Source organism: Podarcis vaucheri, assembly GCF_965113315.1.
Source record: "Podarcis vaucheri genome assembly, chromosome: 6".
NCBI classification, from domain to species: Eukaryota; Metazoa; Chordata; class Lepidosauria; order Squamata; family Lacertidae; genus Podarcis; species Podarcis vaucheri.
The window spans coordinates 4,132,876-4,146,077 of NC_138764.1; the positions used below are offsets into that span (position 1 = coordinate 4,132,876).

Genomic DNA, 13,202 nt, shown 5'->3' on the forward strand with positions numbered 1-13,202 from the left:
CTGAAGCAAAGTTCTTAACCTGAAGCACTATTTCTGGGTTAGCGGAGTCTGTAACCTGAAGCGTATGTAACCTGAAGCGTATGTAACCTGTATGTAACCACTGTAGCTTCCACAGAGGTGGTGCCCGAAAGGAAGATAAAAGGCTAAATAAACCCTTCAACCGATAGGAGCAAAACAACACAACCTTTAAACTGTATGATGATATCAGCCTCCTTCCCTCCTCCCACAGTGGCAGCTCCTTCACACCCGACACTCAGACAGGCTCTCTGAGGTGCAGATTTACTCCAGAATAAAAACCTTTCACACACACCCCCATGGCTCCCTCTCTCCTTTGCTCTTTCTCAGTCTCCTCCCTCTTGTAGAGAAGCACAAACACAGCTGAGCCACAGAGACACACACACACCCCAGTCTCTTCAGCACCCCAACCCCACAACATTCCCTCCAGCCTCTCCCCCCTCATCCCTGGTGGTGGAAAGGACCCTCTGTGTTGATCTCCCCCCCCCCATGCAATGGGGGGAGGGATGGGGAGAGGGGAGAGAGAGTGGGAGGGAGGGAGAAGTCAAAAAATGTAAAGGACCCCTGGACGGTTAAGTCCAGTCAAAGGTGACTATGGAGCTGAGGTGCTCATCTCACTTTTTAGGCCAAAGGAGTCAGCATTTGACCACAGACAGCTTTTCCAGGTCATGTGGCCAGCATTACTAAACAGCTTCTGCCGCAACTGAACACTGTGACAAGTGCCAGAGTGCACGAAAACGCCGTTTACCTTCCTGCCACAGCAGGACTTATTTATCTACTTGCACTGGTATGCTTCCAAATTGCTAGGTTGGCAGGAGCTGGGAAAGAGCAACAGGAGCTCACCCCATCATGTGGATTCAAGTCACCGACCTTCCGATCAGCAAGCCCAAGGGGCTCAGTGGTTTAGACCACACATGTGAGGCACTTTCCCAATAGCTACCTAGGGGAAAGTTCCCCCCAAATCCCGTCCTCCCTCCCTCCCTCCCTCCCTCGCTCTATCTCACAGCAGCAGATGAAGGAGAGAAGGAAGCCAGCTAAAGGTAGGGCAGGCGCAGCCACATGGAGGAGGGGAAGCATCTAGAGTCATGCAGGGAGGCATTCAACTCCTGCGACTGCAGTGCCTGCCAGCTGACCCACACAGCAGAGCAAGCAGGGGCAGATCACTCAGGCAGCAGGCAGAAAATTTTATCTCAAGTTTTATCAGACACAGCACAGCACGACAAGACTTCTGAAACTGCTTGCCATTGGACCATTCCCTATAGCGGAACATGTCTAGCGCCAGGGGAGTTTCAAGCGCTGCTATGACCGCTCCAAAGCTCAGAGGCATGGATCATGGCTGAAAGAATAGGCATATCCCCAAAGACTTGCCTCTTTTTGCTTTGTGCAGTCAACTAAACATTCTTCAGGATGGGTGTTTATACTGGAGTCAATGTGTTCCAAAGACAATGTTCCAATGGATCCATGGGTCTCCTCCTAGTGGAAAGATACAGAAATGTATTTAGATAGATGCAGCTGCCAAGCTTTGCTGGGAAACTTCGGCTCTGAGGAGGTACTTTTAATCCTAAAAGACATTTTTTAGTCTAATCTTTCACCATTTTGCATGCACCAAAATGTGATCTAGAGAGTGTCTTCAATTGTTTAAGACCTTACAATGACTGACATTTAGCAAACACAAAGAGACCTCTGGCATCTTAAAACCAAAAACATTATGGCCAAAGTTGATGCAGACTGATGCCATAGGCCAGGGGTCAGCAACCTTTTTCAGCAGGAGGCCGGTCCACTGTTCCTCAGACCTTGTGGGGGGTCGGACTATATTTTGGAATAAAATATGAATGAGTTCCTATGCCCCACAAATAACCCAGAGATGCATTTTAAATAAAAACACATATTCCACTCATGTAAAAACACCAGGCAGGCCCCACAAATAACCCAGAGATGCACATTCTACTCATGTGAAAATACGCTGACCATCCGTGGGCCAGATTTAGAAGGCAATTGGGCCGGATCTGTCTCCCAGGCCTTAGTTTGCCTACCCATGCAATAGGCAGTGTTTCTCAAACTTGGGTCCCCAGCTGTTGTTGGGAGTACAACTCCCATCAGGGAATTGTAGTCCAGCAACAGCTGGAGACCCAAGTTTGAGAAAAACTGTCATAGGGTGACATCTAATGGAGTTAACTGGCCTATAGGGTTATTCCTGCCACATGAGGAGGACTTCTCTTCCTCTTCTACCCCATTCAGTTCCTACCAAATTCACTCTGGAGAGTCCAATCGCATGACATTGGATAGCATACATAATATATGTAATTAAAATAGTTATTCTTCAAGGGGCCACAAGGCCTGTTGCAACAAAAACAATCAAGGCCACCCTTGTGTAAATCTTTAACCAGGGCTGCATCCAAAGCAGCACCTGCAGAAGAAGAATTCCCAACCACCCACTGGGGTGACATCAAATCCATCCTGAGAGATGCTCCAAAGGCCTAGCCTGGGGGGATTGTCTGGTTTTATCTTCTCGGATACACGTGGCAAAGATCCTGCTGTCACCACCAGAAGAGGCTTTTGGGAGGGCCATTTCACAGAAGCTGCTTTGGATGTAACTCAAGAGAGATGGCCAAGGAACCTTAAGACACAGATAAGCTTGTTTTAGAAAATCATTATGTTTCAATAATTTAGGTTCCATGATGTATAGAAAAAGAAAGCCATTCTGAGTTGTTGTTTCAAATTTAAACATTTCCTCTCAATTTAAAGCAGCCTTTAAATAATCCTGCAAGGACGACATTTTTCATGTCATACTCTGCATGCAAGTCCCCAATAAAGCTGTTCAGTTTCTTCCAGGCAGTTACCTTTTCCTGGATGTTCTTGTCCATGTTTGCCAAGGGACAGTTCTCATTTGGTAAATGCAAAGAGACAGAGGAAGGACTCTCTTTACAAAAGACATGCCAGCTGGGTAATCTGTTAAAAGAACAAAACCACAGACAGATACAGTTACATCATAGCTGATGCCATGAGAGGGCGAGGCAAGGATGATGAAATATGCCCTGACCCGCCAAAAAAAAAAAAGAGAGAGAGTTGCCCTACTCAACTCCTGTTTTGCCCCAAAAGGGCATTGGATGCCACCCTCCCAAATACAGCCTGAAAAGTGAGGGGTCAGAGTATGAGCATTCCTGGAGAATGGCCTGCATGCGAGGATGAGACAAGCAAATGTTGTACTAATCTTCAAAATGGTGAAAGAGGAAGACCCAAATAACCTAAATACTGGATAGTCTAACTCTGTCATAAGGGAATAAACTACAACATATTATAAAGGAGTCTATCTGCAAATATCTTTATAATATAGTGATTTGTAGGAGTTAGCATGGATTTGTGAAGAATAAATCCTGCCAGACTCCAAGCTTAAAGAATTGCTGCCAGAATACATGCTTCAATCAAGTTGGAAGGGACCCCAAGGGTCATCTAGTCCAGTGTTTCCCAACCGGTGTTCCGCAGCACACGAGTGTGCCGTGAGACATCGGCTGGTGTGCCGCGAGATACCTGGAGGGAGGCGGGCGAGTCGGGCGGCGAGAGGCGGGGCGGCGGCGGCGAGGAGAGGCCGTGCCTCCTGCTGCTGCCTGGCGCTCCTCCTCGCAGCCGGCAGCGCTGCCTGGGCGCCTCCGCGCGACTCTGCCTCGCTGGGTTTGGTCTCCCAGCAGAGACGGGTCACACGCGCCCCTCCCTCCCTCCCTCAGTCTGCGCGGAGGGAGAGCCAGAGAGAGGCATCGCTCCTGCGCTCCGAGGTGGATTGAGCGCAGCTGAGAGGAGCTGCCGAGGGAAAAAACTTTCACTTTTGTGCGTCCCTCCCGGCGTGACGCTGCGCGCTGACGTCACGGGGCGGGGCTTTAATGGTGGTGTGCCGCGAGATTTTTTTTCAGTAAACAGGTGTGCCGTTGCCCAAAAACGTTTGGGAAACACTGATCTAGTCCAACCCCCTGCAATGCAGGAATCTCAACTAAAGCATCTCTGACACATGGCTACCCAACCTCTGCATAAAAACCTCCAATGAAAGTTTTCACTTCCCAAGGGAGACTGTTCCACTGTCGAAGAAGCTCTTACTGTCAGAAAGTTCTTCCTAATATTTAGTCACAAACTCCTTTATTGTAACTTGAATCCATGGGTATTAAGTCTCACCCTCCAGGCGAAAACATTCCTCTTCAACAAGGCCCTTTTAAATGTTTGTGGGGGGAGGGGATTATTGGTTTATGGGCTTTTTGTTGTTCTTTTTATTATGTATTTTGTGTTTTTATCTTGTATTTTTATGTTGTGAACTGTCCTGAGATCCATGGATGAAGGGTGGTATACAAATGTAATTAATTAATCAGTTATTCATAAATAATGAAAGGATTAAGCCCCCAAATATCTGCTGAATAAGCTGCTTATGTGAGCAAATTATCTGGAAGCAAAGGGGGATTCAGATTGGCGCAAGTCATAATGCATCATAAGAATACATACTTGTATCCAGCCTTGCCAATAAAATAAATATACACCAGCCTACAAACATACAGTGGTGCCCCGCAAGACGAATGCCTCGCAAGACAAAAAACTCGCTAGACGAAAGGTTTTTTCATTCGCGATTTGCCTCGCAAGACGAATTCTCCTATGGGCTTGCTTCGCAAGACGAAAACGTCTTGCGACTTTGTTAAACCGTTTAAACCGTGCTTCGCAAGAAGAAAAATTCGCTAGACAGCAAAAATTGCGGAACGAATTAATTTCGTCTTGCGGGGCACCACTGTACTGTTAGTGTATATGGTTGTATGTACAGTGGTGCCTCACAAGATGAAAAGAATCCGTTCTGTGATTCTCTTCGTCTAGCGGTTTTTTCGTCTTGCAAGCAAGCCCATTGACAGATTAGCAGATTAGCGCTATTAGCGGCTTTTAGCGGCTTATCTGCTGATCGGATCAGCTGATAAGCGGCTTAGCGGCTTAGCAAAAGGGGGGGAAGGGGAAAAAACCAGCAGGAACTCGCAAGACATTGTCGTCTTTCGAAGCAAGCCCATAGGAAATTCGCTTTGCGAAGCACCTCCAAAACGGAAAACTCTTTCGTCTAGCGAGTTTCCCCGCAAGAGGCATTCGTCTTGCGGGGCACCACTATACCTAAGTGTCACAGAACAGCTTTTGTAGCATATCTGGCTTGCTACTCTCCTCCTGAAGATGGAGATCTGTGACTTCATGTTGAAGCTCCACTTATTTCCATCAGAAATTGCCAGTGTGGTGCTTTAGCTACATCTTTGCTCTGCTTTCAAAGCACTCTTACATGCCCGTGGGAGAGAACACATTGATAACAAAGAATAGCACGTTATTTTTCAGCTGGTTTTGTACATTTATCAAACACAAGGCCCATTTCCCCCTCTGACTTTTCTTGTTTAGAATGGTAGTTTAGCTAGTTAAAATCTATTGCAGGACTGTAGTCCCTCGACAGAAAGCACAATCCTACATGCTAGTTGTTCACTACATTTACAGGGTTATTATGCCAAACACAGATTAACAGCCAAAAAGGGGGAAAGCCCCCAAGATGCAGCGCAGGGAAGCCTGCCAGGCTGAAGAACTGGGGCGCAGCAGCTCACGGGAGTGCAGGGACACAACCTCACCAAGAATCCCGCTCTGTCCTTGCAAATCCCTGTCTGCCCGGCCCGCCTGGCTGAGCTCGCCAAAGCCGCTCAGGGGGCCCAGGAACCCGGGGCAGCAGCCAGACCTCTTTCCCGGACTCCCCTCCTGCCCTCCCACGAGCGGAACTCCGCCGCCCGTCCCCGCGGGCTGCCCGCCTCCCGGACCGCGCCAGGCTTGGCTAGGCCTGACCTCCCCTCACAGCCCGCGGAGGCGGAGGAGCCCTGGCCCGGGCGGGGGGCGCCTTGGGACTCACCCGGCCAGGCAGCCCAGGAGGAAGCAGGAGGAAGCCAGGAGCAGCCGCCGGCGGGGAGGCTCCTTCATGGTCTCCGCCGTCCGCCTGGTGGGGCCCGCGGGCGGCGGCGCATCCTCCCGAGGGCCGGGGCGGAGAAGGGCGGGCGGCGGGGGCGGGCGAGGGCTCCGAGCGGCAGCCGCGTCCGCCACCCGCGCTGGATCCGCGACGCGCTGAGCTGGAATGTGACGCGTCACCGCCAGGGGAGGCACAGCCGCGCCTGCGCACCAGGCCGCTTCCCCTCCGTTTCGAAAGGCAACGGCCCAGAGAGGCCGCCGCCAGCCAATCGACAGCGACCTTTTCTCCAAGGCGGCCGCTGATTGGGCAGTTTTCCCTTTCCCCTCTCCGCCCGCGGACGGGCCGCGCGCTCCCCCGCCCTAAAGCCATGGCGGGGAGGGATAGGCGTCCTGCGGGAACGCCGGAGCGCTCGCGGGTCCCTCTGAAACTGCCTCGGATGTTGCAGGCGGGGTGGGGATGGGGGTGTAGCAGCCAAGGCGCTGCTTTTCTTAAGAGAACTTACGCGCCGTGAGCGCGAACCGACAAGAGCCTTAAATCGCTTTCGTCGATCAGGCATTCTCTACGGCAGCTTGCAGCAAAGGCCGCGCGGGGGCTTTTTATAGTCTTCGAGGCCCCCGGCGGTGCTGTGACGCAGAGCCTCAAGATCAGGTTTTAGAGGCGCGCTGAGCGCCCAATTTGCGGCTTCCTCTTGCACTATGTGGCGTTGTGGGTTAAACCACAGAGGCTAGAACCTGCCGAGCAGAAGGGCGGCCGTTCGAATCCCCGCGACGGGGTGAGCTCCCATTCCTCGGTCCCCGCTCCTGCCAACCTGGCAATTCGAAAGCACGAAGTGCAAGTAGATAAACAGGTACCGCTCCGGCGGGAAGGTAAACGGCGTTTCCGTGCGCTGCTCTGGTTCGCCAGAAGCGGCTTAGTCATGCTGGCCACATGACCCGGAAGCTGTACGCCGGCTCCCTCGGCCAATAAAGCGAGATGAGCACAGCATCCCCAGAGCCGGTCATGACTGGACCTAATGGTCAGGGGTCCCTTTACAAAGGTAAAATTTGCATTAATTGCCCTGCCCCCTTTCCCCTCTTGCACTGCCCACTACCAGGATGGGGGCCCCAGAAGGTTTGCGCAGAAGTGCATGCAGCCCACCGGCTAAAATAAGGTTCCCCACCCCAATCTCTGAGGGACGCGGTGGTCTAAACCACAGAGCCTAGGGCTTGCCGATCAGAAGGCTGGCAGTTCAAATCCCCACAACAGAGTGAGCTCCCGTTGCTCAGTCCCTGCTCCTGCCAACCTAGCAGTTCGAAAGCACGTCAAAGTGCAAGTAGATAAATAGGTGCCGCTCTGGCGGGAAGGTAAACGGCGTTTCCGTGCTCTGCTCTGGTTCACCAGAAGCGGCTTAGTCATGCTGGCCACATGACCCGGAAGCTGTACGCCGGCTCCCATGGCCAGTAAAGCGACATGAGCGCCACAACCCCAGAGTCGTGCGCGACTGGACCTAATGGTCAGGGGTCCCTTTACCTTTACCTTCCACGATGCTTGGGACTGGGCTCCAGCCTTTACCTGCGGTTGTGACATTGCAGGGGCTGCCCTAGGCTGGTCCTTGGCCAGCACACCTGAGCTCACCGCGTCGGGATGATGGACAGCACTGCTCTATACCTTTTCACAGAAATGAACGCAAAGGCCATACTCACTCATTCATTCATTCTATTTCATAAAATCTATACACCGTTTAATTTTTTAAAAAATCCACAACCCAACCACATGTAACAACCACATAATCATGAAGGAGACCCTCCATATTTTAATCATTTTAAAAATCAATTGTAATAACTTGAACTAAATACCCATCTGTAACTTGAACTAAAGCATTTTTAGTTGCATAATCGTTTTACCATTTTTAAAAAAAGTAGGCTAAAAAGATCAACCCAATATTAAGGTGCCAAATGGACAGGCAATCCATGTTTTTTAAAAGTAAATGTTAACATTTTTATTTTTTTAAAAAATCATTTAATCACACTATAAGATTGCTAGTTTCCTTCCTCATGGGTCCCAAGTGCCCTCAAAGCCCCAGCAGGTCTTTCATGTTCAGAGTCACAGATCTTTAAAAAACAAAACAAAATAAAAGAGTTCCTTCTAAGGCTACTTAGAAGGAAGATTTCACCAATGTTTCATTCTTTCTCTAAAAAGAGGGTTGCATTATGAAAAAAGATTGAAGAACTGTAGATGGGGGAAACAGGAGAACAAATTTGATCATGATGTCACATAACAAGTGAACAAAATGCAGTTATTGCATAAACACTTAGTACATAAACACCTTCACTGTTTTGATGTTTTTGTTATTTGTACTTTCAAAACCTGATCCCATGGTTCTATGAAAATTAACCAAAAATGGCTTCCAGAATAAATAATTTAAATTTTGGAACTAAAAGCTTTAATTTTGAAATTTTGCATTTCAAATTGTGTGAATTGATTACCCATTCCCTTCTATCATCTTCTGTTGACTTGTCCCTGTTTTCTTTTGTTTTCCATAATCTAGCTCTGTGTATGAAGAATTTCACTTCATCTCCTATCACAAATTCTCACAATGGAAATTTGCCAGTTGGCAGACTTTGGGAATTAAGCTGCATGGATCTTGAGTGTATATATATGTCTTCTCACTCAGGAAGAGAGCATTCAGTGCTGCTAACTGACTTCCGATTTGCTATATGAAACATTTTTATGGCCCTGGGAGAGAAATCTGGAAAGGCATCAGAAGCTATTGCAAGATGGGAGGCGGAGCAACCTAAAATCCCAAATGTCCCGTAGGGCCTCCAGCTAGGAATCTCTAGTTTTGAAATCAGACACCACTATTGCCACGCTGTCCCCAGCTACACCTGCAAAATGAAACAAACATCATGTGAGGTGCAGGTAGTGGACCTTATCCAGCAAGAACAGGAGTTACCTAAGCGTCATTCAAGTGGGCTTCATTTACTATCACCAAAATGACCTTTGCACGTATACTTGTGCTGCTGACGTGGGCTTCATTTACTATCACCAAAATGACCTTTGCACGTATACTTGTGCTGCTGACGCTGCAATCTTACGTATGCTTACTAGAACGTGAACCACACTGAACTTTGGGAGAGCTTAATTATGAGTAAATATATTTAGTAAATATATTTAGTACAAGCCTGATTATATCTGATGCTTCTGTCTGTTGAGAAAATCGGGTTCAGTGACATCATATGGAACCTTTTTCATCAATTTGCCCACTCCCACTGCCTGTGTGTTCTGGGAGCCCTATTCCTCCCACAACCATTTTTAGGAGGCCCACTCATCACCCTCACAAGATACTTGGAAGGAAAAGCTGACACTTCTTAGCACTTTCCCGGACGGATGTGCACACCAAGAACACTCTGTGTTCCCCTGCTCTTCTCAGTGGATCTGAATGCATTGATCAGAACCATTCCTCCTACGGGAGTTCCTGTAATCTGAGGTTACTGAGGATAAGGGCTGGTTTGAATTTGATTTAACTTCCACTGAAAACATCAGCACTGACAAAAAAAAAAAATATTGCCAAAAGGTGCCCTGCTGGAGGGTGACAGCTTACAGGCACACAGGGCACCTGGTGACAACGATGCCAAAGTCCGTTTGCTCTAGCTAGCAGGTAAAGCTACTGAATCAGATGATGGCAGCATATTTGACCCATAACATAATACAATTGGTAGCCAACAGAGGCGTATTTCATAGGACAGAACCCTGCCCTATGTCCGGTGGTCATGCTTGACCCAGAAACCTATGCACAGGTGAAAGGACTTTTTTTCCTCTGAGCATGCAATAATGCAAATGTGTCAAATTGAGTCAAACTGTCCATTTAGTACATGCACAAGGCTTAACCCCCCCCCAATATTTTACCCCAAAATGCCAACCACTTAAAACTTGAGTTTGCAGATGTCTGAATTTATGGCAGGAATTCCTCCTAGGGTTAGGCAGGTACTATCTGTCTTTACACCTGAGCCAAGTGGGATGAATGGGCACTATCCCTGGGTCAATAAACCTATTTACAACAAATATAAACCCCGGGACACGCGGTGTGATCCTATATTTACTTCTATCACTGCATTCCAGGGGGCTCACTCCCTAGTGTGTGTTCAGTGAGTTTCCTTATGTCCCTTAAAATCTTTGGGGGGGCAATTATTATTTTAAAGTTCCACAATATTTTAGCCATTCTTAGTTAAGAAACGGGTTTCCTGGATTTGAACCTAAACCAGCCAGTAAACGTACCAACTTCTCACTGGGGCCGGCCAGATGTGTCGGTGGGAACCCCTTCCTTCAGCCCGGCTGTCCTGTGGGAGGAAGTTCCCCAGCTCCCCTAGACCAGCGCCTGCCAGGGAGAAGCCTCGCCTCTCCTTCCCGGGGGCGCCTGCGCGTCCGGATGTGCTGCTCAGCCCGGGAGGGGAGAGGAGCCTTCTTGGCACACGAGGAAGGGAGGCAGGGAGCCGCCACTGCCCTCCTTCTCGGCCTCCCCCGCCAGGCACCCGGGCGTCCCTCCTCCCCGCCCTGGGCGCGCGCCTGCCAGCCCGCGCTCTCGCCGGCTTGGGCTGCCAGCTGCGTTGCACGCCGATCTGGGAGCCGCCGCGGCCTGGCCGGCTGGGGCCCCAAGGGAGCGGCGGCCCGTGGGAATCCCGGGGATCCTTGGCTTGTGAAACAGAGGGATCTCCAGCCCCGCAAGTCAGTTCCAGGCAGCTGGCGGAGGGACGCTGGCACTGGATCAAGAGGCGGAAGTGAACGGAAATGGCACCAGAAAGGTATTTTCATGCTGGGAGCTAAACGCACACACATGTTTCAGTTTCCCCTGAACAACTTTCACGTGTGTGCCCAGCTTGCACAAGAGGAGGCCAGAGATTTTGGGGTGCTATATATGAAAGAACACATGGAGCCTAAATACCAAATCCTTGGCGTGTTTGCTCCCAAGTAAAGCCAACAGATTTTGTTGACTTCTGGTTACTGATGATCATGAAGGGCAGGAGGAAGGAGAAGCCAAGCAATGTGACTGCCTAGGAGGAGCCAAGATAGTGGACCCTGTTTCCGAAACAGTTGGATGGTGGGGTCCCCAAGTGTTGTAGCACAGCTTCTCTTGGTGGTTTCTCTCTGTGGCCATGGGAACTGACTGCTGTGCTTTTGACCTGCAGATCTTGGCTTGATGGACTTGTTTTCTTTCTAGGTGCCGGCAGTGACCTAGAAAACCAGGGACAAGTCTGGGCATGAGTTCCATCATCCATTGATGTTGTAAGGAAGAGCCGTGAGACAGGGACTTGGCCGGAATCATGCTGCCTGCTCAGCTGGGACCAAACACACGGCAGCGCTGGCAGAAAGTGTTGTATAAAAGGCAGCCCTTTCCTGATAACTATGTGGACCAGAGTTTCCTAGAGAAGCTACGCAAGAACATCCATGCCCGCAAGTACCAGTACCGGGCGGTGGTGTTTGAGTCCGGAGTGGTCATACAGCAGCTGTGCAGCGTCTGCGCCTTTGTCGTCATCTGGCGGTACATGGATGTGGGGCTGCTGGCTCCCCAGTGGTTATTTGGCGCTGGCTTGGTGACTTCCTTGGTAGGTTACGTCCTTTTTGACGTATTGGACTCAGGAATGGGGAGAAACCAGAGCGGCCAGACGCGTTGGGCAGATCTGAAAAACACGGTGGTGTTTGTGGCCTTCACCTACGGCTTCTCCCCAGTGTTGAAAACACTGACTGAGTCCATCAGCACAGACACAATTTATGCCATGTCTTCTCTCATGCTCCTGGGACATCTGATCTTCTATGACTACGGCGCCAATGCTGCCATTGTGTCCAGCACTCTGTCCCTTAACATGGCCATCTTTGCCTCGGTCTGCTTGGCCTCGCGGTTGCCTCGCTCCTTGCACGCCTTCGTCATGGTGACATTCGCTATCCAGATCTTTGCCCTGTGGCCCATGCTGCAAAAGAAGCTCAAAGCCCGGACTCCCCGCTGCTATGTTGTCGCCACTTTGCTCTTTGCTCTGTCTGCCTTGGTGGGCCTGCTGACCATCTCCAGCGTTGGCATGGTTCTCTTTGCCCTTCTTCTCGTCTCCATCTCCTGCCTGTGTCCTTACTGCCTCATCAAGCTGCAGCTCTTCAAAGACAACATCCACGGGCCTTGGGATGAAGCTGAAATCAAGGAAGACCTCTCCAAGTTCCTCATGTAAAGCAGCTGCTGATGCCAAAACAAAAATAAAGCTGCATCTCCGCTGAGATACTGGGGCCTTGTGAATAGGTGTGGGTCAATCTGAACTTCATTCTATCATTTATTACTGCAGATCATGGCAGAAGTATCAAAGCTTGACATAGCCTAAAAGGACAAGAGTGACCCTGCTACCAGTCTGATCCCAGCCTTGTGTCCTGAAAGGCATTCAGGTCTATTCTGACTTCCTCACACCCTGCATAAAGGCCAGCACATGCTGATTTCGTTACCAGGTACAGTCTGTTCATCCCCTGAATGGAGACCATCAAAATAATGTCAGGGTAATTTGAAGGCAGAGACAAAAGGGAACCAGCTCAGTCACAGCCAGCTAGAAGGAGAGTCTTCCAAGCTCTTCATTTGCAAGATGGTGAGGTGATAAATGGGCATGAACTCTGGGGGGAATACCTTGGGAACTCTGGGAGTTGCTCACCTCAAAGCCTCCTCCCTTCTCCATGAAGGAAAAGGGTAGAAAGGAACCCTAAAATGTGTAGCCAGTGGCTCTCCTAGCTCCCACAAGGACCTTCTTTCAGCACCCAAGGAACCAACATGCACGTGCTTAAGGACAGATATACTCTTCCTCCCCAACTCTCCATTTCATCTCTCTTTAGATCAAGGTGTGTGTATTGCAGGATTGGCTGCCTGCTTACATTGCAATTTTGCTGTCTGAAGCAGCATTTATATATAATGCATGCCTCTTCCATGTCATATAATAAACCAACCTTCTCTATTCCTTTCCTCTAAGAGAGCAAAGAAGTTTTGTCTCCTATCAAGCATAATTTTTTTGCCCAGATGTGGGAGGAAAATACCAAAAGTATCCACTTCCTTTTGAAAAGAGATGTCTTTCTACTGAGTTTGTTTACCTGTGAGTAAATAAAACAGCAAGAAGTGTGCATGCATGCCATGAGACCAGTGCGATGTAGCCGCAAGCCCTTTCTTCTGAGTTGTGGTCTCCCTGGTCAGAGCTTAGACACAGCAGCACAAAACCTACAGGAACCGCAAAGGCCTTCTGCTCTGTTG

The 13,202-nt window shown here is 49.5% G+C and overlaps 2 protein-coding genes across 4 annotated transcripts in view; one reads left to right on the forward strand and one right to left on the reverse strand.

Annotated features, from left to right (window-relative positions):
- Positions 1 to 6,054, reverse strand: part of SUCO (SUN domain containing ossification factor) — a 41,508-nt gene extending 35,454 nt beyond the window's left edge. For both annotated transcript variants that reach the window (XM_082226646.1, XM_082226645.1), the window contains exons 1-3: positions 5,906 to 6,054; positions 2,856 to 2,964; positions 1,384 to 1,488 (exon numbers count right to left, since the gene is read on the reverse strand). In XM_082226646.1, the coding sequence (XP_082082772.1) occupies positions 1,384 to 1,488; positions 2,856 to 2,964; positions 5,906 to 5,973 (282 nt within the window). In that variant the 5' untranslated portion in view covers positions 5,974 to 6,054. The remainder of the gene's footprint in view (positions 1 to 1,383; positions 1,489 to 2,855; positions 2,965 to 5,905) is intronic.
- A 3,427-nt stretch (positions 6,055 to 9,481) lies between these two features.
- Positions 9,482 to 12,912, forward strand: PIGC (phosphatidylinositol glycan anchor biosynthesis class C). 2 transcript variants are annotated; one of them, XM_082226683.1, is made up of 2 exons: positions 9,482 to 9,596; positions 11,154 to 12,912. In XM_082226683.1, the coding sequence occupies exon 2, from the start codon at positions 11,257 to 11,259 to the stop codon at positions 12,148 to 12,150; it is 894 nt and encodes a 297-aa protein (XP_082082809.1). In that variant the 5' UTR covers positions 9,482 to 9,596; positions 11,154 to 11,256; the 3' UTR covers positions 12,151 to 12,912. The 2 variants fall into 2 exon arrangements, with proteins under 2 accessions (XP_082082809.1, XP_082082810.1); XM_082226684.1 differs by lacking the exon at positions 9,482 to 9,596 and adding an exon at positions 10,566 to 10,737.
- The last annotated feature ends 290 nt before the right edge of the window (positions 12,913 to 13,202 follow it).